We start from the raw sequence: 27,921 nt of genomic DNA, 5'->3' as shown, positions 1-27,921 counted from the left end.
GTTTCATTTCATTCATTGTTTATTTTTCTCTTTCTAAATACTTCTATTGTCCTGCTCGTTCTGACATTTTATCATGTCATTCATTGTAGTCGATGCAAGAGTTTCGATCGAATGTTAAACTTTTGGGTACCTATATTATAGTGAATTTTTGATTATTTTGGAGATAAATGTTTACTAACATTAGTTGTATTGTGTATTGCTCTGTTTCTGTTTTCGTTATAAAGGCAATCGTAATTAGTTTTGATGAAAGTTTACGCAGGCGTCATAAGACCTTGTGTTGTGCCTAAGTGCTCCATAAAATAGTTGGCGTTTCTAAACATTTTATCACGCTGAAAACAGGTGTTTGTTGTATCGAGTGTGGTATTATCCAAACTTAAGACATACTTCCGCTAAACATTCCTAAGTAGGTCATTTTGTGAAGCGGATATCTATAGCGAAACCGGCATGAATGTTCATCATCGTATGTTCTAGATTGTTGCAAGACAATGGCTTATTTGTCGTGGAAACTTAGTCTCTTTTAGAGACGATGGAAAGGTTATATCATGACTTAAACCTGGCTTTAGAAGAGAGTAATTGTGGCCGGCAGGATAGGCGGAGGCTGGGGCTCCGAAGGCGCACCAGATCTGCTGGAAACCTGCGTAAGTAGACAAAAAATATCAACAAAATCAAGGCTCTCATTATATGTCAAGCATTTTAGGGGTTTACTGCAGGTAGCATGTATATGTAATAGGTACTGAGAAATTATTATCTTTATAAAGGTTAGCCTCCTGCTTGACATCAACCTTGTGTAGTGATATTGTTTTTTTCTTTGATTTTTGTACCTGCCCATTAGTCCTAGAAAATAAAGAAAAAATGATTCATTTTAATCAATGATTTATTTTTTATAAGAACTTTTAAGTATCACAGCTCTCAAAAATGTTAATTATTTTATTAATTAACAGTCTTTTTTTATAATAATTTGAGTGCATTTGACCTCAATAATAAAGGCTTGCACATGACATCAAGTAAACCTTTCTTCAAATTTTGTAATGAAGTTCTATATTCTGTAAAACCAAAACAGCCCAGACTTTCCAATGACTCGTTTTAATACAACTAAATATATTCTATAAAACAGTCGATTTATTTAACCAGCGGCCGCCGTAGCAGTGAGCCTGGTTGAAGATGGCAGTTCTAGTAGTCCTCCACAAGCACCCCTCATCACTCAGCCGCTCTCGGACTCCGATGACCCTCAGGTCTCCTTGCACAAACCCACGGGCCACAAGGCTCGGCATTACTGCCAAATTGGCAACTTCGAGTCTGACTCATTTAATGAGAACTTCTCTCCTACGAGGCCGGCTAACGCCAGGCGGAAACGGAAGTACAAGAAGATGCCAGTGGAGTACAGTGATGGGAAGACCTCGCCGCCGATTGAGATTTTGAGTGTTACGACCGAGGTAATCCATACTTGTGTACACCATTTCCTTACCATTCATTTGTTACCAGCTTTAAGCTGCTAGTCACAATAAGTAAATACTCATATTTTAAAGAGAAAAGATTTGCAGGGGCCGAAACAGGTCAGTAAAGTCAGTAAAAGTCAGTATATTTGGACCTGGTCAGTAAAAGTCAGTATTTTTGAAAATCGGTCAGTATTGTCAGTATTTTTCGATTTGCCCAGTGATGACTGATGATATCTGAGGGCTGCTTTGCACTTTGCATGCTCTATATACACTGGGCACAAAATTTTTTGTTCCAAGTGTATGTGGATGATCTACGTAGTATATATTGCAGCTAAATTAGTAGCTTTATTTTAATGGAACTTCTCTGTACTTTTTTTCTTTCTCATAGTCATTTGATTTTAGTGTTCACTATATGTATAATTTTGCACGAATGCGCATGACTCACTTGTAATACAATAACAATTACTAACAATAAAAAAAGCTTTTTAACACAATAAAAAGGCGGTGCTGGTTGGCTATGGGGATGGTGGAGGCCAATAACTGAAAATAAGCTTTTTATTTCACACCATTCACCCGAAAAACGGTTTGGAAATGGTCAGTATTTGGTCAGTATTTTTGAATTTTTGGTCAGTAAAATCAGTATTTTCGACCATAGAACTTGTTTCGGCCCCTGGATTTGTTTGTAAACTAAACTACTAATGATGAAAATATACTATTACTAACTACTTTGTAAAATAAACTTAAAAACATAGATTAACCCAATAGATTATCTTTCAATACTTGTTCGCCTTGACTGTGCCAAAACGTGCGGGGGATTGGGAGTGGTAGTGATGTGACATCAATTGAAAATAACAAAATTATATTAATTAGCCACGCTAAGCAGTTCCGCGCGAAACCTAGTTAAGTTTGTGATTAAGTTTCATTTCATTTTCACAATCTAATAATAAATTGTGTGGCTATTGCGTTTGTTTGTGTGGCCTTCAGTTCCTAATTGAACAATAGATCAGCTATTTTTATAATATTCATTGCTGGAGAGATCCTGCCTTGACGTCGCGATAGGTTGTATGCATGCCAATGGTATTAAAACTGAAGATGCTGAGGACCAGACAATATTGAAGTAAAAGTGGCAGAAATCAGCCCCAGGTCCAGAAGCATTGTACCAGATGGTGCAACTGTGTTCCCAGTTGCACCATCTGGTACAATGCTTCTGCAAAGATGAGAGAGAGGGAATTTTGAAAACCTGGGGATAGACATAGGCTACATTTTACCTTATGGCGAAAACTATACGCCACAAGTCACAAAAATAAAAATTACGCGACGCTATCAATCAATAACAGCAAAAAACCTAAATCGCGCAAGCAAAGATTTCATATATTGGAGCTATATATACAACCTCCGACACATCGTCTGTCGCGCGGTTCCCCAGGCATAACACCTAGCCTGGCGGAAGATCTTCCCTTTGGTCGCGCCGAATCATCGCTCCCGCTACAACTTCAATATCTTATTTCTATGAAGAAAATAACAAATTTTTCATTGATTGAAAACGAAATATGTGATAATAATTTTATTTTCAGGCCAATGCTTTGCCGGCCGCAGTCATGTACCAAACCCAGGGTCTGTCTCCCTTGACTTACGTCACCAAACATATGCCTGAGAGGTGAGTCAGGAACATATTATCCTACTACTGGAAATGATAAAGCTATTTGATGAAAAAAATGGGATCAAACTTTTTGAAACCTAAGCATTAATATTAATGTCTGTCTTTCTTATGAAAAGGGTATGTTCAGATGGTTCGGTCATGTGGAGAGGATGAATGAAAGCAGGTTGACTAAGCAGATATACAAGGAGAGTGTGGAGGGAAAGGTCGGAGTGGGAAGACCGAGACGAACGTATCTTGATCAAATTAAGGATGTCCTGGTAAAGGGTCAGGTCAAAAGTACCCGAAACCGCCGAGCTTGCATGAAGAGAGTTATGAATGTGGATGAAGCGAAGGAAGTATGCAGAGATCGTGGCAAGTGGAAAGAGATAGTCTCTGCTTACCCCTCCGGGAAAGCGGCGTGATTTTATGTATGTATGTATGAGAATTCCCATAAAACATTAGCTTTACTCAGAAAATGAATGGTTTTGAAATCTTTATACCCATTTCGTTTGGAATGTCTCCTTCACAAGTACATTTGCAAACATTTTGTTAAAAATAATTTCAGCCGAATAATTTCAGAAACGCTTTCTGCGGAAAACGGAAGTGGTCCCATAGGGACAAGGGGGACGGTTGTGAGATGAGGGAGCGGTCCTTCAGCGGCGGCTGCTCCTCCAAGTCTGCGTACTTCAAGAACGACTTCAAGTGCAGGAAGTACGACGCTGAGAAAAAGAGGAAAGACTCAGTACTCCAACCCGGCAAGATAGTGCTGAAATCTCAAAACAAAGAGGGAACCCCGTCGACTTTCACCAATACTCCCTCACTCCCGGGCAGTTCCAGCTTCAATTTCGTTTATAAAAATTCAAAAAACGGAACACCGACCTTATCGAAACTGACAGGTTATAAGATAACCACAGATTTACCGCCATTCTTCAACCCCACGACCAGTACAGGGAAATGTCACAGGAAATACAAGATGTTCAACAAAAGTCACCCGCCGAATCTGAGGAATCCTTTACAATTTGAAGACTCCAACTCCGGTATGGACTGCGCTGGTAACGAATCCAGTTCGTTGAGCAGCAGCGATTCGGACGGTGTGGTGACCAATGACAGCGACAGGGAGGGAGACGATGAACTCACAGACTGGCCCGGCATCGAGGAGCTGAAGGTCTTCAACAAGAGTCTGACATTCAAATCCTCCAAATCCGTGAACAATAACACCGTCAGCGCTATGCCGCCGCCGAAGCGGTTAAAAAAGGAGAAGTTGTTGTCGAAAGGCGGGTGGGCGGGTTGCAAGAACAAGTTTAAGAAGAAAAGAGCGAAAGTAGACTCTGGCAATGAAGATGACGCCATGATGTCGGATTCCAAAACCGTTGTAGATTTAGAAGACGATGTGTTGTCTAAAGAGAATATACTTCAACCGCATTCCTCGTTTTCAAGCTTTAGTGATGTGAAAAACGCCGGTGTTTCAGGACTGAACGCGAACGAGTCGTTTTTTCATTCGTTCCAAGCGTTCGAAGAGAAGTCCTCGAATGAAATGTTCAGTCAGGCGCCGCGGAGTAACTTCGCGTTGCAGAAGACGTCGTCGAGTGATCTGAATGTGAGTGAGAAGTCGCCGCAGAGTGACCATTATTGTAGTGAACATTCGATGAACATAGTGACCGAAGTTAGGGAGATCCGGGCTGGTTGTAGGAGGATCAGGGAAGAAAGACCAGGGTTTTTGATCCTGAGCGCGGCCAACGAGCAGTTGTCCAAGTTCCTGCAGGATTCTTGTCAAACGGAGCTGAAGCTGCCGAGTCTACACGACCCGGAGGAGAAAGAGAAACTGGAGTCTCTGGCCAAGTTGTACTCCTTGGAGCTGCAGGTGGAGATGGGGAGGCCTGTTTTGAGGAAGACCAGGTATATTTTTCACTTGTCCTTTATGTTCTTTTTAGGTTTTACTACTTTGCCTGTAAAACTTTGGGTATTGGTCTTTAACTTTGATTTTCATGTACCTGCTTCCGTAAAACTGTCGCTGTTTCGCTTTTTATTATGACGTGAAACGGGATAGCGATAGTTTTTATCTCGTGATAAAAGCTGCATTGAGTCTGCCATGCAAGGGGGACTGATTTTTTAATTCATCAGTTGAAAATACAAATAAATTACGTTATTTATTTTTTCTTTTTTATTTATTATTTCTTTACTAGTGATCAAAACAGACACAGAATCATATATACATACAATAATATGATCACATCTATATCTCTTGCGGGGCAGAGCAGAGCCAACAGTCTTTAAAAGACTGATAGGCCACATTCAGCTATTTGGCTTTATGATAGAATTGAAATTCAAATAGTGACAGGTTGCTAGCCTATCGCCTTAAAGAAGAATCCCAAGTTTATAAGCCTAGTCTCTTCAAATCATACACCCTCAAAGGTTGCTGGTACATCGCCCAATCAAATCGACCACTGAAAGAAACTCTTCTAGCATTGGTCGCTTACTCGCCAGAAGGGCTTTATATTCTTTTCTCATTATGTCATTTACTCTTTTGTTTTTTTTCCATGATATTATACAAGTGCCGTATGTATATTATACTATTCAGATGTACTATGTGTTTGTATTACAGCAACACAATGCAAGCGATCAGAGTGGAGCATTCACATTGTCATTTACCGTCGGACCACAAGCGGAGGTGCTACGGAGATCAGGACAGCATCAGGTATCAATCAATCAATTAATTAATCAGTTATTAACAAAAACAAAATTATATATTTTATGTTTATTATTTTATGTTTATGTATACATACATACATATAATCACGTCTATATCCCTTGCGGGGTAGACAGAGCCAACAGTTTTGAAAAGACTTGTAGCGGGAGCGATGATTCGGCTGGACCGCCACTAAAGGGGAGATCTTCCGCCAGGCTAGGTGTGATGCCTGGGGAACCGCGCGACAGACGATGTTGTGTCGGAGGTTGTAAATATAGCGCCAATCCGTGAAATCTCTGAAATCGCGATTTAGATTCTTCACTGCTATTGGTAGAGCGCGTCAATTTCTTCGTGATGATTGACAGTAGTTGTTTGATTGGATGTTGTGACGAGTGGCGTAGAGATGTCGCCACATACTGATAGGACACATTGAGCTATTTGGTTTAATGTTAGAATTGAGATTCAAATAGTGACAGGTTGCTAGCCCGTCGCCTAAAAGAAGAATTCCAAGTTTATAAGCCTATCCCTTAGTCGCCTTTTACAACATCCATGGTAACGAGATGGAGTGGTACTATTCTTTTTTTTTATTCGTGCCGGGAACCACACGGCACATGTTTAAGTATGTTTATAAATAAAATAAATTTCCATCATGTCTCATGTCCCCGAGATAGCCTCGGGGCTGTTGAAAGAGAATTCTTTTAATTTTTTTTCAGAATCTGTTTAATATTTTTTTCAGCTGAGCGTGGCCTTTCAGTCTTTTCAAGACTGGTGGCTCTGTCTTCCCCGCTAGGGATATAGACGTGATCGTATGTATGTATGTAATGTATGTACCTTTTTAATTTTGCTAAACTTTTCAGCGTAAGCGACCAAAACTCGGCGTCTTCTAGCAACGAGTTGGAAGACGCCCCCGATCTGATCTGCGATATACAGAAGCAGTGTGCTAATGATGTTACTAGCGACCTGGTCGAGACCTTCTCACATACACTAGTTGATAAGACCTTATTACATCCTGGTGATTTAGATTGAAAAAGGTTATGTTTTGTATAAAGAATCTTTTTTTTTTTTGCCTTTGATTATATTTATATATTTGATTATAGAAAACCGATAAACGTTGTGAAGTGGAGATTTATTTGCATAAAATAGGGCTGCCTCAGATGTCACAAGGATGACATTAAAGAACTGTCATTTTTATTAAGGTTTGATTTTGAATTTATCGTGTTTTGAAATTTGTGTGACGAAATCGACAGCTATATCCCATTTGATAACATTTCAAAATTCTTACATATTTTTTAAAATAATGTAATATGAAACATTAACCATGATTAAGACACCAATATTTTTTGATTTGAGGTTTTTAACATATTAAATTTTATGTTTGAAATTTGTGTCGTTCTAAAAGGACTTAGAGTTTTATACTGCTGTCAACGTTTTCAGTCTTTAAAAACAAATTGACATTATTGACACTGACAGCAGATGTTTTGTATTCAAACAACCTATGAATCGTTTTCAGATCGTATACCTACCGTCCAATTTCGTAACTTCGTGTCTCTTAAAACCATGACATTGGCAGAATCACCAAAAGTCCGGTGGAAGCCATAATATAGAAAAGATAGAAAAGAAAACCTGTGAATCGTTATTTTCACTTCTTGTTATGTAAAAAAACATGAAAGAAAAATTATAAATTGACGAAAGATGTTATGTTTACGCCTACGAATGTTATTTTTCCTGACATTTGACAGTTAAAAAGAATCTCAGTTGATGAATTGAAGCTAGCAACAGAAGATTACGATATGTAACTAAATTCTCTTCGTCAAAGAGATGACGTCACAACTCTGATTTTGGGGTTTATTAATTTTCTCAAAAATAAATCGATAAAAAGATCTATTGATATTTTTAGGTATTTTTTCACGCCTTCAAGAATCCTTCTACATATTCCATAGATCTCAGCGTTCTGTGTCATAATTAAGTAATCTCATCACTTTGGAGAAGAGCTCGGGGTATACCTTTGACCATAAATTTGCAAATATACTCTCCGCTTCGCTTGTCGTCCGAAATTATAAGCATTTTATATTAAACATATAACATATGTACCTATTTGAATAAACATTATCGTTGTCCCAAGTTATAGTAATGTTCGGATGTTTTTAGAGTTTTACAAGTCAATTTATAAACTAAGATTAGATACTTGTTGTTCCACAAATGTTTTATTGGTAATAATATTATTATAAAGTTACATAGGTATATTGAAACTATTTTTTAGCGTCGATCTCATTTGGAATTTGTATATACGTGGAAAAGTTTAAAATAAAGCACGAATGTGGTCTAAGGCTGATTAAGATTCCCCTTTTATGCGTAAGTTTACATAAACTTTCATCAACAAATGATACATTGGATTAAAATGACTTAAATTATCACAGAATATTTACTTGTATATTAAAATAAATAATTATATAACAATATTGTTATACTTAAAAGAGGTTTTATACTTTAAAAAAAAGACAAATCTGATTTCTTTATTTTGAGATTTGGAAAATTGAATGAAATAAATCATTTGGAAATGAAAGTGAAAGTAAGTAACTTGAGCACACTAGTTAAGTATTAGTAAGTAACTACCTACTTAATTCTCCACCAATTGTTTTATTTGCAAAATGTCAATATTATATGATATAATATTAAACGCTTTATTGAAACATGGTATAAACTGGTAAATGTAAAAATAATAGGACGAAATATCGTCCTATTTTTACTTAAACTATTAAAATGAGGCAGTACCTAACAGGTCAAAAATAAATAATTCATTCCTTATAAATAGTGGTGTTTTTTATGCATTCGTTGTAAGTATCTACTGTGTAATATAAAAGTTACGTGTAAAGTGTATAATGTACTGAATAATTAAAAAAAAAAAAAATTGCAGGCAATTTGATAAAAATTAAATGTTTGGAACGACTTTACACTGTATCAATTGTTGATCACATTTTTAATTGTATTTGGATTTATATAGTAAGTTACATTCTATCATAGTAATAGATATATTGAAACAGAAAAATATGACAACTCTCTTAACTCACTATGAAATAGAATAAAATCGTCATGGACAATTTTGTGACAAATATAGTTTTAATTTGTAAGGCCTGTGCACATCAGAAGCAGGTCAGAAACAGCGCAGTTTGTCAGTGAGCCTCATGTTTTAACCTTTGAACGCCATGGTTTACGCTAGGCGTCTATTAGAGGCCGAGACGCCAATGACACTGTAGCGGGAGCAATGATTCGGCTCGACCGCCACCAAAGGGAAGATCTTCCGCCAGGCTAGGTGTTATGCCTGGGGAACCGCGGCTCCAACGATGTTGTGTCGGAGGTTGTATATATAGCTCCAATCCGTGAAATCTCTGAAATCGCGATTTGGGTTCTTCGCTGCTATTGGCTGAGCGCGTCGATTTCTTCGAGATGATTGACAGTTGTTGTGTGATTTGATGTTGTTGACGAGTGGCGTAGAGATGGCGCCACAGTACTCCCCCCCAAGACCGGAGGTCTGAAGTCTTGATCTTGCTGTGCAATCTGTGCTTCAGTAGCTTGCAAGTGCCAGTTGTCTTCCAGTGGGTCGGAAGTTGCTCGAAGTCCTAGTGAGTCAGGAGTGAGCCGTTGCGTTGCTCGTAGTCTGCGGTGAGTCGAGACAGTAGAGAGCGAAGTCGACTTGTTGGCGCCGGGAGAAATCGTGCAGAGCTGCCACGCTGGAGAGAAGAGCGGCCGTCGAAGAGATCCAGGCGTGGGCTGCGGTAGATGCGTCGGTCGCTGAAGTCGATTAGAGTGAGTGCGGGTGGAGACAGGACCAGGAAGCTCGGTGAGTCGGCTGCGATGGACCTGCTGCGATACCCAAGTTGCTGGCTTGCTGTGAGACTGCTTGCGGAGTGAGGAGTGATGCTGAGGATTGGAGTTGATGATGATGGAGAAGGTTGCTTCCAATCACGTCGGGGTCACCAATGTAGCGGGAGCAATGATTCGGCTCGACCGCCACCAAAGGGAAGATCTTCCGCCAGGCTAGGTGTTATGCCTGGGGAACCGCGGCTCCAACGATGTTGTGTCGGAGGTTGTATATATAGCTCCAATCCGTGAAATCTCTGAAATCGCGATTTGGGTTCTTCGCTGCTATTGGCTGAGCGCGTCGATTTCTTCGAGATGATTGACAGTTGTTGTGTGATTTGATGTTGTTGACGAGTGGCGTAGAGATGGCTCCACAACACCTTGAAATGCCGCCGCGCAGCAGTGTGGCGACTTTGAAGACTTTCTCGCGTTACAATTTTGTGCTGGCTTCTAACTGCGCTGCTTTTATACAGCTTTTGGTGTGCCCGAGCCTTTATTGTCTCTAATACAGTGTTGGTATTTGAGATAATTTTATGATGTTCGACAGTATGTAATGAATGTGAATTTGAACGGGATTATCGTTTTGAAATCGTCGGTTGGAATGCCATATATAGGTACTAAGATATTTGCGGAGACAATTTTAATTTACTGGATTTAATTAATCAAATAACGACCGTTATCATCCTGGCGTTTGTCCTGGTTTAGTCGTGAGGGGAATGTACTTTTATTTGCCTACGTACGGCGAGGCAAATTTTAATGTTTATTTTAAAGAGAATTTGTATTTTATTTTGTATTTGTGAATTTGTGAATTACATATTTGGGTTTGGTGACTCACCTAATTAAAGTCATAGAAAACATCACTAACAAACCTGCACATTCAATTCTGTATGTGCAACCAAAGATGATCCGATACGGGTTAGGTTTCCCCTGTAAATTTGCAAAGGTCAGACGGAATTCGGTCCGTGTGTGTAATAACATGACTTATCTATTCCCGAACGGCGGTAATGGGTGAACCCTCGCCAGAGGTTGCAATCGGGACAAATACCAAGTGGATTAATATATTTCAATAGATAGAATTATATGCAGTTAAAAAGTTGTCTAGGCATGTAAAAATTAAAAAAAAAACCATTTTGCAGCAAAAAATATATACTAGAGACAACAACGAAAGAATGATATTTTTCTTTGTGGTCTATGTACAAACTGTCGAATAAAATTTACTCTGTGAAACTTACTTGGGTAAGTTAAACAAAATACCTGTTTACTACTTGTATTATTTATAAATACATAGCAAAATGCAACGCGAAAGTTTAAAATCAGGTATAGTTAAAACTCAATAAATTGGACGGAACAGATTGAATGATGAATGAAATGAATGATAGTTTAATAAAATGTGAAGACTATATAGTTGTATGTTTGTCCTTAATGTTTCAGATGTACTTTAGATGTTTAGACAAACATATTGTGTATATTTATAGTTGTATATGAATCAATGTTACTATTGGGATGGATATTGTAATAACAAATACAGAATATACTTTGAAATTGATGTCTTTTTTTTCCTATACTACTAGCTGTGCCCGCGACTTCATCTGCGTGGAATAGTTATTATGGGCATCATTGAAGCCCTCAAGGATGAATAATTTTCCCAGTTCTTTTCACATTTTCCATTATTTCTTTTATGCGCGAACGATTACTAATTTATTAAAAGAAATCGTGTAACGTATTAGATTTTTACGCTTGCTGCTCACTGTTGGTTTAATTATTATTACATACATACATACCATCACGCCTGTCTCCCATTGGGGTAGGCAGAGACTGAATTTACACTTGCTACGATCCTTACAGACCTGTGATTTTTTGCGCCACACGCATTTTAACCGGGCACCTTACTGAATCAATGACGCTCTAAACGAATGGAAGTACTTATATATGTTAACCTAATTTAAAAAGGATGAGGTTCTTAATTCTTTAATATTGTTTCTTGACACCTACCTAAATACAGGACAGGATAACAAGAGTGATATTTGTAGATAAAAAGTTGTAAGGTAACACAAACTCTATTGGTAAATGTAAATAATTTTATTTCACTTAAAAATAAACGCGTTGAAAATAAAAACAACAATTCGATAACAAAAAGCACCAACATACATCAGGAAGTGGCGTGACGCCATAAAAATAACAATAAATTGTCTTTTGTGATGTTGAACTTAATTCCAAAGACGGAATGACTAAACCTATTATGAAAGGTTTCACCTTACAAATAAGACTTCTTGTACTGTGATGGAGAAGTTAAGTCACTGATTTGCACACTATTGCATAGTGGTGTATCACAGGATATAAATTCTTAAAATTTCATATATAAACCAAATTGATATATAAATAGTCTTTACAAAGATCATTGTAGAAATAGTTTTCAAGGTAAAATATATAATCTCAATTTTGATAGAAAAGTAAAAATAGTTATTTCAGTCGTTGTTTTCCACTAAAGACAATAACGCACAAGCGTATAAGCTAGATATACATATTCACTATTTAAAGTAACGTTAATAATAATACCCTTTGTACGTAGCGTGTAAAATGACGCGTGTATTTATAAAAATAGTTTGTAAAAGCTATTTGAAAATAAGAACTTATTTTAACATAGTGGAAAAGATGTTTGCTTTATATTAAATTATTTTTACTAAACCACATGAACACAATATATATATATATATATATAGATAGATATATTTTTATTAACAATTATTTCGCCAATAATGAAATGATCGCATAACACAATGTGCGTTACTGCCAAAGGATGTGAAAACGTGCTCAAATCAACATTCACACGGGATCCTAATAATATCACATGATTTCACTCAAACTAAGACTAGACCGAGCGGCGTTTTACATCGATCCGGATTTATTTATTTGTTTCAAAGTTCGTGCAAAGTTTTCCAGGAAAAATTATCATAAAATATTCTTTTTTAAGCGTAATTACAAGACAATTATTATGACAGTAATGGTTTTTAAATAAGAACTTATGTCTAAAAGGAATTTGTTTTAGCTATTTAAATGTTAACAAAATTAAAAGGCAAATTTGACTCTTTGGGAATTTGATTCTAATCAGTCGGTTCTGTTTCTAGGATCACAATTTCGATTAAACGTATTACTTTTATCATTTTGACGAAACGTTTGACATAACACAAAAATATAATTGTTTCGTAATTACGCCTAGTTCAGTCCAATGAAACCACTTAAGCCTTTTGGACCGTTTACAATTTAAGCTCAGAGCTGTGTAGTAAAGTTATTCGATGGTGCAGATGAGGTCGTCCCCCTCCAACTTCTGCCCGTTGGTGATGAGCACGGCCTGGACAGAGCCCGCCCGCGGCGCCTGCACGATCATCTCCATCTTCATGGCGGACAGCACGGCGATGGGCTGACCTTTCTCCACTTTGTCACCTTCTTTTACCTTGATGGCTGGATACAACATGAATCAAATCAAGTTGAGTATTAGTAGTGCCGTGTGGTTCCCGGCACCAATACAAAAAAGAATAAGACCACTCCATCTCTTTCCCTTGGATGTCGTAAAAGGCGACTAAGGGGTAGGCTTACAAACTTGGGATTATTTTTAGGCGATGGGCTAGCAACCTGCCACTATTTGAATCTCAATTCTATCATTAAGCCAAATAGCTGAACGTGGCCGTTCAGTATTTTCAAGACTGTTGGCTCTGTCTACCCCGCAAAGGACCGTTTGTATGTATGTTGAGTATTGCATACGACAAAGATGTTTACAACACGTGACGTTAATAGATCACATATTTTATAAATCAGGAGCAAATATGTTTCGTCGAAATATTATCTAGGTATTGGAATAAAATCTGTTCATTTCGTCGAAACATTGTTTATTTGATTTTTATCATGAAAAAAAAACTTATTTATTACAAAGATTTATCATAACGTCTTGTAAGCACTACCCAATAACATGTTTTATTAATACGGCATAATAAATACATGTTCGTCTTCACAAAGTTTGTGATCATATAAGAACTATATTATATATTATTAATGTATGTTTATCTTTAATTATGTAGAAATGTATTGTTTATTATACCGCATACTCATTGCTTTTTATGTGCGCTGCCTTTTTAATTATGGATTTTCCTTTATATTTTGGTTGACTGCAAGCAATCCCATTGGAGATTAGTCCGCCATTGTACATATTCTTCTAAATCCAATAACTGTTTTGTAATTTGTTATATTTATTTTTATGTGCAATAAAGAGTTTACAAACAAACAAACAAACAACTATATAACTTAACTATGAACACTTACTGAGTACGGTTCCTGGCATCGGCGCACCCACTTGGTTCTTGTCACCTTTCACCGCCTTCGGGTGGATCTTCATTTCCTGTAAATGTTACCATAAAATATTATAAAGCTGAAGAGTTTGTTTGTTTGAAAGCGCTAATCTCAGAAACTTGTGGTTCGAATTGAAAACTTCTTTTTGTATTGAATAGACCATTTATCGAGGAAGGCTATATAACATCACGCTGCAACTATTAGGTGCGAAGAAATAATGGAGAATGTGAAAAAAGACGAGGAAAATTATTCATCCTTGAGGGCTTCAATGATGCCCAAAATAACTGTTCCACGCGGACGAAGTCGCGGGCACAGCTTGTGTAATAAAGGCATTGAACATGTAGTTGCTTGTTTCGTTCTGCCTCTACAGTTGTGCTTCGGAAAAAAATGGTAACTTTTTTTTATAAGCAATTTCAGTGCGTTTGACACTAATCTGTCTAGTGCTAAGATGTGGTATAATCTTATCACCACATAGCATCATTATCACTTCATCATCACCACTTCATTATTTGTAATTATTATAACCCAAAGACCCACTTCATCACCTGACCAACTCGATGAACACGGAGCGCAATAATCCATTAAGCTCGAAGAACACTTCTTCATCATTAATACATCATCATCACACGTTTTCATCACTTCATCTCTCACCAAACTCAACTGCCATCATTACTACAACATTATCACATGCCTCATCATCATCATCATCACCTTGCTAGCGTTCTCGTCCCTGATGAACACAGAGCGCAGCTGCCCGTTGAGCTCGAAGAACACTACTCTTTCATCATTAATACATCATCATCACACGTTTTCATCACTTTATCACCATATCCTCACCAACCTCAACTGCCATCATTACCACCACATCATCATCATCATCATCACCTTGCTAGCGTTCTCGTCCCTGATGAACACAGAGCGCAGCTGCCCGTTGAGCTCGAAGAACACTACTCTTTCATCATTAATACATCATCATCACACGTTTTCATCACTTTATCACCATATCCTCACCAACCTCAACTGCCATCATTACCACCACATCATCATCATCATCATCACCTTGCTAGCGTTCTCGTCCCTGATGAACACAGAGCGCAGCTGCCCGTTGAGCTCGAAGAACACTACTCTTTCATCATTAATACATCATCATCACACGTTTTCATCACTTTATCACCATATCCTCACCAACCTCAACTGCCATCATTACCACCACATCATCATCATCATCATCACCTTGCTAGCGTTCTCGTCCCTGATGAACACAGAGCGCAGCTGCCCGTTGAGCTCGAAGAACACTACTCTTTCATCATTAATACATCATCATCACACGTTTTCATCACTTTATCACCATATCCTCACCAACCTCAACTGCCATCATTACCACCACATCATCATCATCATCATCACCTTGCTAGCGTTCTCGTCCCTGATGAACACAGAGCGCAGCTGCCCGTTGAGCTCGAAGAACACCTCCCGCTCGCCGGCGGCCGTCATCTCCTCAGACACGGCCAATGTCTTGATGTCCAAAGTTTTGCCGCGCTGGATTTTCACTTCTATTCTTTCGCCGACCTGTTTACAAACAAACATACATACATATAGGCATGATATCCCTTGTGGGGTAGACTGAGCCGACAGTTGTTCATCATGTATCATGTTTATCATGTATGGCTTTGTAATGGAATGGAGATTTAAATAGTGACGGGTTGCTAGTCCTTCGCCTATAAGAAAAATCTAAAATCCCCTTATTCGCCTTTTACTACATTAAATAATTAATTAACAACAGTAAATAAGTTTATTTGTTACCTCTACATGGGTTATCTACCGAATTATTCTTCTTGAAATATCACGTATATATTAATTAAGAGTCTGGAGAAACTATAGGGTACCTTTCGTCCCAGTAAAATCTAAAGTGGGATTTGCGAAAAACTTGTAGGTATTATTTTGTAGACATATCACACAAATTAAGTAAGCCCCGAAGTAAGTTCGAGACTTTTGTTACGAGATACTAACTCAAGTGTAATATACATACATACATACATATGGTCACGTCTATATCCCTTGCGGGGTAGACAGAGTCAACAGTCTCGAATAGACTGAATGGCCGCGTTCAGCTATTTGGCTTAATGATGGAATTGAGATTCAAATATTGACAGGTTGCTAGCCCATCGCCTAAAAAGAATCCCAAGTTTATAAGCCTATCTCTTAGTAGCCTTTTACGACATCCATGGGAAAGAGATGGAGTGGTCCTATTCTTTTTTGTATTGGTGCCGGGAACCACACGGCACATTGTTCATATCGCACGTATTAACGTTTCTGTATCAAACAAGTACCCGAAACCGCCGAGCTTGCATGAAGAGAGTTATGAATGTGGATGAAGCGAAGGAAGTATGCAGAGATCGTGGCAAGTGGAAAGAGGTAGTCTCTGCCTACCCCTCCGGGAAAGAGGCGTGATTTTATGTATGTATGTATTAAACATTTATATATTTTTTCAGTTTCATTTTTGTTAGAAAGTAGGTGATAGTAAACCTAAATTCAAGGCATCACAGGCCTTCTACAAATCTTTTCTATTCTTATACAGGGTGACTTTTAATTCAACTGCATAAACGTAACTGTTAAGTGTACTCATCTAAAGGATATTTAAAAACGTTAAAAGAAAAATATCGATTCATATTTCAGAAAGTACGAAAAAATAAAAGTATCAAAATTCACGATCCTGAATACGTCATAACACCCCGGCCGGCGGAAAAGCGACGCATAAGATTCAGAGGTCAACGATACAATTCAATCAGCTGAGATATCTCGACAACTCTGTACTTGATCTTGATACTAGAAAAATAATTTACTTTTCAGACATTTATTTACATGTTTAGTTTTAATTTCTTTTTGTAGTATTGGTCTTTAATAAAGCGTGTGACGTAGTTTTTGAGGGTTTTTTAAATGTGAAAATGATGACGTTTAATTTAAATAAAAATAGGCTCAAACAGCTCAGAAGCATGGGTATAGTCTATGTTTAAAAGGATGCAGTTGTTTTAAATGTCACCCTGTATATTTGCACTGACCGTGGGCCCAGTGAGGAAGGTCTTGGTGTCCAGCAGCGTGACAGGCCCGTACTTGTCCCGGATGCGGAAGTAGTCGTTGGCCACTTGCGGGTACATCGCCGCTGACATCACGTCGTTGTCCGTCACCTGGAAAACGGGGCGCTGTTAGTGTGACGAGTTATACATACATATGGTCACGTCTATATCCCTTGCGGGGTAGACAGAGACAACAGTCTTGAAAAGACTGAATGGCCACGTTCAGCAATTTGGCTTAATGATAGAATTGAGATTCACATAGTGACAGGTTGCTAGCCCATCGCCTAAAAAAGAATCACAAGTTTGTAAGCCTATCCCTTAGTCGCCTTTTACGACATCCATGGGAAAGAGATGGAGTGGTCCTATTCTTTTTTGTACTGGTGCCGGGAACCACACGGCACAGAAGACGAGACGACGAGTTGTTTGAAGTTAGAATTCTTCTTCCTTCTAGCTTTAATCCTCAACTAATATTCCTGGAGGGAGCCCGAGGTACGCCTTTTGAAATTATTCTTCAAATTATATTATTGGATTTTCTAACGTACATACAATAATTCTATGTAATATTGTTTCTAAAATAAGGAAACATATTTTCTAATTAATATTTAGATGCCAGTTCTAAACATCTTTTATTTTTTTTAGAAAACTTATTTCAATTCAATCACTAAGTTATAGAAGATAAAATTAATTAAAAGTATGCCGACAATTTTTGGTTGACTGGAAAAATCCCGATTGGGATAAGTCCGCCTTCTTTCGTCTTTCTTTTGTAATGCTATTTGTTGTGCAATAAAGAGTTTACAAATATACAAAACAAAAATTTAAACAAAATTAATTTTAAAGTCAAAGTCCATAACACTTATTCCTCAAAGACTTCCAAACTTCAAAAGATAAATCCATTACAGTAAAACAATGACTCACGTGTGGGTAAGTCTCTTGTATGTCCTTCTTCAGCTTGTCGAAGTCCAGAGGAGGCAGCTCTTGTCCAGGGCGACCTTCGATTCTGGGCATGTCCTTTAGCACCTTAGACCTGTTATAGGAGAATATAAAATTGGATTTACAAGAAATACCAAATTTCTTAAACCTATGTTGTAGCAGGTATTAGATTTAAGTGATGTGACGTCAATAAGTGATACCTTGTATCTAATTTTGAAAATAAATCTATTCTATTGTATGGAAAAGAAAGGACATTATAATTTATTTCTGTTAATTATAATTTATTTCTGTTAAAAAAATAAGTGCGGTTTGGTCATTTCTTATAATCTATGTAAATTGAAGGAAATTATCTTTTTCCCGAATATATAAGTGCGATTTGGTCTTACTACATACAGTACCTGAGCGACCGAGCTTATCTCGGTGTTTGTTTATTGACCGTTTCAAAGACATCGGAAAATAACTACGAATAAACAGTTTTTTGCTTATCTAGTAAAAAAAAAGACAAAATGTAACTGTATGTACGCATTCGTACGCCTTTAGCCAGGAAACAGAGCACTGATTAAAACAAAATGGTAACCTATTTTCTCAAATAAAAATATATTGATTGATTAATATGAAGTTGGGATTCGAACCTGGAAGTCAGCCAGATAGCGTAAACACGCTGACCACTAGACCAACAGTGTCGCTTGCGTGGCGCCTCAATTATTGTACCCTAACAAACATCCTATGGAATTCTCCACGGAGCATCTCAATGGCTTCTTAAAGGTCGCCAATAAGATAGATAGATAGATAAAACTCTTTATTGCACCATAAGAGTAAAACATACAAAACAACACAAAGCTATAAGCTGGAACAACAATAAGCTGGAATAAGTCTTAAATCTAGACGATTCTCTAACCTGAGCGGCTCCGGGAACCCCCCGTGAGGCACCCCGATGGCGCCCTGCAGGAACTCCACCACGGACTTGGGGAAGGAGAGCTCCTCGGCGCGCGCCTCGATGTCGGCGGCCGACAGCTTGTTCTGCACCATGAACTGGGCCAGGTCGCCCACCACTTTGGACGAGGGGGTCACTTTGATTATGTCGCCTAGGAGGAGGTTCGCTTCCCTGGGGAGGGAAATTATTATTTTTTAAATTTTACTTATTTATTAAAATACTAGTTCTAGTTATTTATTTATTAAAAGTCTAGTTATCAGTTAGTTAAAAGTTTAGTAAAGTAAAAAGAATTTATTCATAAAACACCATAACAAAAAACACAAACAAGAATATGTACACAAATAGACGTGAAGTATGATGCTCCCGAAAGGGTACCCCCTCAGCATAATGGCTGTAAACAATATGCTACACAGCCAACGCTGATCTTCAGGGGGTGCCCAGGTAGGGTAGTTTCTCACCATTATCAGTTTGCTTTTAGTTTCTCACCATGGAAATTTTAAACTTTCAGACCATTTCTCACCTGTATGCCTTCTTGACCTCCTCAAACTGGCTTCCCAGACCCAGGGAGAAGGCCTGGAACTGCAGATTGGTGTACTGTCCCCCGGGAATCTCGTTGAGGTACACGTCCGCGTTGCCGGACTTCATGGTGGCCGTGCACTCGAACGGGCCGTACAGAGTCCTCGCTTGCTCCCAGTACGCGGAGTATTCTGATACGGTTTGCAGGGGAATGTCTGGAATGAAAATTAATATTTTGCATGTGGATTTTGTAAATCACTCGAATTTCTGAAAACAAATCCAAGACGCCTGAAACTTTCTTTAGCCGAAGATGAAATATGGCTGTGAAAAGTTAATTTGGTGTCAAATGTTACACCAAGGTCTTTAATAGAATCAACATGTCTGATTTTATTGTTGTTTAAAGTATAACCAAAGTGTGTTTTTATAATTTTTCTACTAAATGCCATAACACTGCATATACTGATATTAAGGGACATTTTATTTGTAATACTCTATAAGCCGATGAAAGTTTGAGTCAGTCTTAATTTCTAAAGCTGACTTAAGATCATCAGCATATATAACACATTTGGCATGTTTAGTTTACTTAAATCGATAATCATTATAAGAAACAGTAGCGGTCCTAATATGGATCCTTGACTGACCCCAGAGCGTGTTGGATAAGGTTCTGAAATATACACATCAAATTTCACATATTATTGACGATCACAGAGATAATCAGAAAATAGTTTAAGCATATGTGAAGAATACCTTATAGCTTTAAGTTTAGCTAAAAGTTTGTCGTTGTCCACTTTATCAAAGGCTTTGGTGTAATCGAAATAAATTAGATCCACTTTATGTCCTTTATCCAAGCTACTTGAAATATAGTTTACTATTGTTAATTAATTAGTATCTTTTGATCTTCATTCTCTAAAATTGCTATGGTGTTATGAGAGTTGAAATCCGCCAAAGGCGCTAATGTCTATTGATTTGTGTGAGGGATAGTCTGATACAGAGTGCTCCTACTTTTCTTAGGGGTAGTGTGAAGCAGAGTATGCGCCTGGCAGGCGATTGTTACCTATTAAGGTCGCAGTGTCATTCTACAGATAAACTTGACGTGATTTTATGTACAGGGGGTCATACTTTTTGGTAGTAACCTTTTTACTGGTATTATTTACTGTTTAGGAATACGAAGGAAGTATGCAGAGATCGTGTGATCCATTGGCCCACATCCCAGTAATAAAGAACACATTATTAGTCTCTATGGCCACTCGTGACTTACTGGTGTGCAGAGGGGTGCCCTGCAGCGAGGCCACGACGGCGCCCATGCTGGGCTGGCTGGTGAGGCCGGACACGGCGTCCACGGCCACGTCCAGCACGTCGGCGCCGGCGCGCGCGCACGCCAGCAGCGCCGCCACGCCCGCGCCCGACGTGTCGTGCGTGTGCACGTGGATAGGCACGTCAGGGTGCTTGTCGCGGATCGCCGTTATGAGGAGTCTGGGGATACGGTTTCACTGTTAGAATCCTAATAACTAAGTCTATAGAACCTTATGTGTACGCGACGAATCTCGGAATTGAGCATGTAAACTTATCAGAATACGATGTATTTTTGACGATTGTACGTTAATATATTTTGATCTTAAATCGTTTAGAAGTGTGTAAGAAAAGATAAACAAAAAAGATCTGACGACAGAGTCTATACTTTAGTCGAAAAATACAAAAGACTATTAGATATAGATAAGAAAAAAAAAGCTCACTGTTAAGCGGGGTTTCGATCTAATAACATAACTCTCCCGCGTAACACAGTGGGTTAAACCCGGCTCCCGTGTTTCGAGTAACATCGGCCTATCGCTGTCTCGCTCTCGCTAATCGAGTCGGCCGGCGACAGCTAAATCGACGCGAGCTTGTCGCCATTATTACTAAGATTTTCTTTCGCAAATGTTTTACGTCGGGAAACCCTGTATTTTGTAAGGAATATAGGTACGCGTGGAACATAACTGCTGGACTTTTCCTTCAACTCCCGATATGATTCCCATTATATTGTGGTGCCCAACGTGGGGCTCGAACCCACGACCCTGAGATTAAGAGCCTCATGCTCTACCGACTGATCTAGCCGGTCGTTAACACTGCAAGAAACCTGAAGACTACAACCTGAAGATTGAGTACGTGGACTGTGTACACTCAGAATTAATCAGATTGGTAGATACCGCGGATCACGACATTGGCCTGGCCGTGGTGGATATCTCTGCAAGGAGTCCCGCAGACATTCGAGCAAATCAAATGAAGGACGATGTAGTAATTAAGTAATTCGTATCCTGATTGACCAAATTAAAAAAAAAAGATATTTGGAGGTCAGTTTTTCATTCTAAAATATTTACATACAAACATACATATGGTCACGTCTATATCCCTTGTGGGGTAGACAGAGCTAACAGTCTTGAAAAGACTGATAGGCCACGCTCAGCTATTTGGCTTTATGATAGAATTGAGAAATTGAGATTCAAATAGTGACAGGTTGCCCATCGCCTCAAAAAAATCCCAAGTTTGTAAGCCTATCCCTTAGTCGCCTTTTACGACATCCATGGGAAAGAGATGGAGTGGTCCTATTCTTTTTTGTACTGGTGCCGGGAACCACACGGCACTAAAATATTTCGAGTCGGTACTCCACAGATATGGACTTACTCAGCAGCCTGAGGCTTCAGCAGCCCAGCCATATCTTTGATGCACAGCACATGGGTGCCAGCTTTGACCAGCTCATCAGCCAAACCCAGGTAGTACTTGAGGTCGTATTTCTTCTTGCTGGGGTCGGACACGTCTCCCGTGTAAGAGATGGCGGCTTCCACCACGCCCCCGGCTTTGCCCGCCGCTTCCATGCCCAGGATCAGGTTGGGGAGGTAGTTGAGGGAGTCGAACACGCGGAAGATGTCCATGCCTTCTTTTACCTGGAAAATAAAATGAGTAAGATTCCAATGTGGGTTGCAACTTTTCATATAAACATCAGAATGTTTATAGATACTTTGGCGAAATTTAGTTGAAAATAGAAATAGGTCATCGAAAGTTATTTACAAGTGTAGATATTACTCCACCTACACATGGTTCTGCTAATCTTCAGATAATACTCGTACAAGCTGAAACGCTGTATGTATGCAAGAATTTTGAAGATATTCCTTGACTAACTACCACATCTTTTAGGTCTCTTTAGTTCAGTATTCTACTACTCCCTATTTTCACCCCTACCTACCCATACATACATACATATGGTCGCGTCTATATCCCTTGCGGGGTAGACAGAGCCAACAGTCTTGAAAAGACTAAATGGCCACGTTCAGCTATTTGGCTTAATGATAGAATTGATATTCAAATAGTGACAGGTTGCTATCGCCTAAAAATAATCCCAAGTTTGTAAGCGTATCCCTTAGTCGCCTTTTACGACATCCATGGAAAAGAGATGGAGTGGTCTTCTTTTTTGTGTTGGTGCCGGGAACCACACGGCAACTACCTACCCACTATTCCAAAACCCGGTTAGATCGCAAAACTTGAAAACCACATCATCTGCAAAGTCGGTGTAGGTAACTGGAGGAATTAATTAGTTCCTTTCAACTAAAACCTGGAAAAAGAACCCAAGGTCAAAGTGAGCTACTCACCGCCATCTCGCAGAACTTGAACACCACATCATCAGCAAAGTCGATCTAACTGGAGGAGTTAATTAGTTCCTTCCAACTTAAACCTGGGAAAATAATCCAAGGTCAAAGTGAGCTACATCATCATCATCTGCAAAGTCGGTGAAGATAACTGGAGGAATTAATTAGTTCCTTTCAACTAAAACCTGGGAAAAGAGTCCTAGGTCTAAGAACCCAAGGTCAAAGTGAGCTACTCACAGCCATCTCGCAGAACTTGAACACCACATCATCAGCAAAGTCGATCTTACTGGAGGAGTTAATTAGTTCCTTTCAACTAAAACCTGGGAAAAGAGTCCAAGGTCTAAGAATCCTAGGTCCAACTCACCGCCATCTCGCAGAACTTGAACACCACATCATCAGCAAAGTCGACAAGTTAATTAGTTCCTACCAACTAAAACCTGGGAAAAGAGTCCTAGGTCTAAGAATCCTAGGTCCAACTAACCGCCATCTCGCAGAACTTGAACACCACATCATCAGCAAAGTCGATCTTACTGGAGAAGTTAATTAGTTCCTTTCAACTGGAAAAACCTGTGAAAAGAATCTAAGTGAGCTACTCACAGCCATCTCGCAGAACTTGAACACCACATCATCTGCAAAGTCGGTGTAGGTAACTGGAGGAATTAATAAGTTCCATTCAACTAAAACCTGGGAAAAGAATCCAGGTCAAAGTGAGCTACTCACCGCCATCTCGCAGAACTTGAACACCACATCATCAGCAAAGTCGATCTAACTGGAGAAGTTAATAAGTTAGTAGTTCCTTTCAACTAAAACCTGGGAAAAGAACCCAAGGTCAAAGTGAGCTACTCACAGCCATCTCGCAGAACTTGAACACCACATCATCAGCAAAGTCGGCGAAGGTAACTGGAGGAATTAATTAGTTCCTTTCAACTAAAACCTGGGAAAAGAGTCCAAGGTCTAAGAATTCTAGGTCCAACTCACCGCCATCTCGCAGAACTTGAACACGAGTTAATTAGTTCCTTTCAACTGGAAAAACCTGGGAAAAGAGTCCAAGGTCAAAGTGAGCTACTCACCGCCATCTCGCAGAACTTGAACACCACATTGTCCGGGTAGTTGGTGTAGCCCACCGCATTGGCTCCGCGCAACAACATCTGGAACGGGATATTCGGGATCAGCCGCCGCATCTCCCGCAGGCGCTCCCACGGGCACTCGTGCAGGAATCTGATCAAATGTTACATACATACATACAAATGGTCACAATTACAGTTACAGATTGAACATTCCGTACTACTATTTAGACCGAATAGAAGTACTTTAAATTTGCCTTGGGAAAGCCGTTAACGTAGCGCCACCGTTACTTCCAAATTTTATGAATTCTTTGTAGACAGGTTGGGGTAGACAGAGCCGACAGTCTTGAAGACTGAATATACTATTTGGTTTAATGATAGGAATTGAGATCCAAATAGTGACAGGTTGTTAGCCCATCGCCTGAAAGAAGAATCCCAAGTTTGTAAGCCTAGTGATGAAATGTTAAAAACTTGAACGAATGAGTTCACTTTAAAATAGTAGAGACGGTTGGCATGGTCGCCATTTTGTGTAGGAAGAGTTTTAACGCAATCGTTGTGTGATAAAGTCAATTATTTCACTTAGGATAACCATCTTTAATTCCGTGCCTTGCTTTTTTCAAATAAATAAATAAATAAATATATACGGGACAAATTACACTGATTGAGTTAGCCTCGAAGTAAGTTCGAGACTTGTGTTACGAGATACTAACTCAACGATACTATATTTTATAATAAATACATATATAGATAAACATCCAAGACCCAGACCAATCGGAGAAAGTTCGTTTCTCATCATGCCCTGGCCGGGATTTGAACCCGGGACCCCCAGTGTCACAGACAAGCGCACTACCGCTGCGCCACAAAGGCCGTCATATTTCAAAGCTTTTGCAATTTATTTTAAAAACGATATTCTTTATGCGTTTACGTGACAATGTTTTTATTGTGGACAAATACCTTTCTATGAGACGATGTGTTCAAAGCGCAATTTTGTATGTTACAGAAATATGGTCGACTGAGAAGAGAGGAAGGTCATGTAACTAAAAGAGCCTTAAATATGGAAGTGAAATGTTCAAGAAATAGGGGAAGACCGAAAAAGAGATGGATGGACGGCGTAAAGGATAGTATGAGGAGAAAGGGAGAGATCAGTGAGATAGCAAGTGACAGAAGTAATTGGAAAAATCTAACACATTGCGCCGAACCCGCATAGAAAGTTGGAAAAGGTAACGACAAAGAAGACAGAAATAAGGTCGAATAAGTGTCTCACCTAAGAGCGACATCGAAAGTGGCGCCGCCCCAGTTCTCCAGCGAGTATAGATTGCTGAAGTTGTGCGCCACGTACGGCGACACGGCCAGCAGGTCGTGGGTTCGAACCCTGGTCGCCAACAGCGACTGATGGGCGTCCCTGAAGGTCGTGTCCATTAGTTGGACACCTTTGTGTTGTCTCACTGCTTTGGCGAAGGCTTCTGGCCCTCCTTCTTTCAGGATCTGCTTGTAGCCACGCGGCGGGGCGATCACTGCGAGGAGAGAGGATATGATACCCATGGTATATCTCTATTCAGATATATTATATCAGACAGATTATTATATATATATTATTCTGAATACAGATATTCTCTATTATTAAGTCTATTATTAAGTGTGTGTAACCCTTAAACCGCATCCGAAATTGTTTATTATTCATTTAGCTCGTGACCAATGGAATAGATTTTAAATGGACTCATTCTATAAAAAGGTACAGATTAAGAGTACTGAGTGAGGATTGAAAAAAAATAAGTTTTAAATTTTAAGTAAAATAAATTTTAAGTGACAATTTGGATACTGCTTTAAAATAGAAAGCATGTCTTGTATGACGGTTGCATAACGGATTTAGTTAAACTATTGCTATCTTGGATCAACCGACACTAAATGTTTAGTAATATGAAGTTGATGACAAATTACCACACTTTCAGTGCCCATACGCAACGCCAAACGCGAGAGCAAACGATGAAAAGTTATTAAAAAATTAAAAAATGTAACTAAAAAAATATATAAAAATACCCTCGTTTGGGTTTTTACTTCAAAAGTTAAGTCACCGATTAAATTCCCTTTCATTTGAGTACTTAAGTCTGTGGCTTTTTAGTTCCTAAACGACAGACCGATTATGATGCATTCATTTCATTGAAAGTTGTCGAAATGATTCTAAGGTCTTTTGGGGGTTATGACCTCCGGGGATATTAAATACTTACTTAAATATTATGCTATAATTGATTTCAAGGCCTTGTACGGCCTTCAAATAAATTATAGTAGAGTGTATAAAAAGGGGTATTTTCCATTTCTTACTATGAATATTATAAAAATTTAAATCACTAATGGCCAGTACACGAGAGGCGGCTTTGGTTTGAGGCAGGAAAAATACATTTTTTTTTTGACAAATTACACAGATTGAGTTAGCCTCGAAGTAAGTTCAAGACTTGTGTTACGAGTTACTAACTCAACGATACTATATTTTATAATAAATACTTATATAGATGAACATCCAAGACCCAGGCCAATCAGAAAAAGTTCTTTTCTCATCATGCCCTGGCCGGGATTCGAACCCGGGACCTCCGGTGTCACAGACAAGCGCACTACCGCTGCGCCACAGAGGCCGTCGCGACATTACGAACTTTGTCAAATCTTTTCATTGCGTTTGGGAACAAAATGCGCTTTCGATGTTACGAGTAGATGGTGAATGAATAATACCTGTATTTTCACCAGTCAGCTCCTGCTTTTTAATCGCTTCACGGGAAAGGTCTGAAAAATATGTTTAGTAAAAACAATGGCGGTGTGCAACGACGTCTATGGCGTGCACAGATTAAAAAACAAAATGGCCCCCAAAACAAAACCACATCAGTAATAACACAACATCCAATGAATATTAACTGAATGGTTAAATTAATATGATTATATATGTTGTTGTAAAATGTGTGTAAAATATAAGATATATTAACATATATAATATATGAATATAACGCCACATTTTACACCGCAAAAGATGAATGAAGCATGAAATTTAAAACAAAAAAGAATGGCATACGCAGATATGATGGCTTCCCAGGTAATACAAACAAAATTAAAAAGTGGATTTTCGCGCACTTATTTACGTAAATTATGGATATTTTATTAATGTTTTTTTTTTTTTAATAATAAGTCTAATTGGTGTTCCTAATTGTTTTTATAAATGGGATTTGCATGCATTATCTTTTATTAATAGAAGTAAATTGCAAGTATCAAGATTTTTTTTTGTTTGAAATATGTCACAAATGATTGTAATTGTATTGGCTCAACTGTGAGATATTACTGGACATGAACCTTAAAATTTGTGTGTTTTATCTTGATACAATGATATTAAAATATACAAATGTTGAAAACAATGTAAAATTTGGGTAAATAGGAACGAGGAAATATTATAATGAAGCCGATTCCAGAATTTAATTTGATAAAGGGAGTGTGGGGAATGTAATTACATAAATAAGCGCATGACGACCCAATCATTAATAAATTAACCAAAATAAAGTTTAATATAAGCATAAATATATCGCGAACAATGCAAACATACAACACCGAGTAAACGTATTGCACATACCACTCCCAGAGGGGTCTGTAAAAGATAATTTGCAGTTACGAAATTTCATCCTTCATTTATTATTACAACCATAGACATAGATCGAGCTAGACCCTGCAAGTGTATCTAATACAATGGATAAATTATGAAACTATTATTTTTTCATTTGTTTAGATACTGTTAATACAAAATAGGTGAACAATCTTAAAATGTCTCTTAAACAAAAATATATTTCTAAAATAA

At 38.5% G+C, this 27,921-nt stretch overlaps 2 protein-coding genes and 1 non-coding gene across 6 annotated transcripts in view; 1 reads left to right on the top strand and 2 right to left on the bottom strand.

Annotated features, from left to right (window-relative positions):
* Position 1: 1 nt before the first annotated feature.
* LOC106136480 (uncharacterized) lies at positions 2 to 11,208 on the top strand. Its single transcript, XM_060948143.1, has 6 exons — positions 2 to 638; positions 1,132 to 1,433; positions 3,011 to 3,093; positions 3,655 to 4,971; positions 5,678 to 5,770; positions 6,619 to 11,208. Exons 1-6 carry the CDS (start codon positions 527 to 529, stop codon positions 6,785 to 6,787), a joined length of 2,076 nt encoding a protein of 691 aa, XP_060804126.1. The 5' UTR covers positions 2 to 526; the 3' UTR covers positions 6,788 to 11,208.
* Positions 11,209 to 11,683: 475 nt separating this feature from the next.
* The window catches only part of LOC106136475 (pyruvate carboxylase, mitochondrial), a 46,166-nt gene continuing 29,928 nt past the window's right edge, over positions 11,684 to 27,921 (bottom strand). For 2 of the 4 annotated variants that reach the window (XM_060948080.1, XM_060948081.1), the window contains exons 14-26: positions 27,700 to 27,714; positions 26,817 to 26,867; positions 25,360 to 25,609; positions 24,102 to 24,249; positions 22,073 to 22,332; positions 20,673 to 20,887; positions 19,419 to 19,629; positions 18,863 to 19,069; positions 17,950 to 18,058; positions 17,020 to 17,145; positions 15,368 to 15,529; positions 13,934 to 14,009; positions 11,684 to 13,078 (exon numbers count right to left, since the gene is read on the bottom strand). In XM_060948080.1, the coding sequence (XP_060804063.1) occupies positions 12,906 to 13,078; positions 13,934 to 14,009; positions 15,368 to 15,529; positions 17,020 to 17,145; positions 17,950 to 18,058; positions 18,863 to 19,069; positions 19,419 to 19,629; positions 20,673 to 20,887; positions 22,073 to 22,332; positions 24,102 to 24,249; positions 25,360 to 25,609; positions 26,817 to 26,867; positions 27,700 to 27,714 (2,003 nt within the window). In that variant the 3' untranslated portion in view covers positions 11,684 to 12,905. The remainder of the gene's footprint in view (positions 13,079 to 13,933; positions 14,010 to 15,367; positions 15,530 to 17,019; positions 17,146 to 17,949; positions 18,059 to 18,862; positions 19,070 to 19,418; positions 19,630 to 20,672; positions 20,888 to 22,072; positions 22,333 to 24,101; positions 24,250 to 25,359; positions 25,610 to 26,816; positions 26,868 to 27,699; positions 27,715 to 27,921) is intronic. The other 2 variants (XM_060948083.1, XM_060948082.1) reach the window with 2 other exon arrangements.
* On the bottom strand, positions 21,437 to 21,509 carry Trnak-cuu (transfer RNA lysine (anticodon CUU)). The gene has a single exon. It is a non-coding gene; the product is annotated as a tRNA-Lys (tRNA).

This window comes from Amyelois transitella, chromosome 15 (genome assembly GCF_032362555.1).
Source record: "Amyelois transitella isolate CPQ chromosome 15, ilAmyTran1.1, whole genome shotgun sequence".
Classification (NCBI taxonomy): Eukaryota; Metazoa; Arthropoda; class Insecta; order Lepidoptera; family Pyralidae; genus Amyelois; species Amyelois transitella.
Note: the sequence above shows the minus strand (reverse complement) of the source record. Positions and strands in the feature narration are given on the sequence as shown.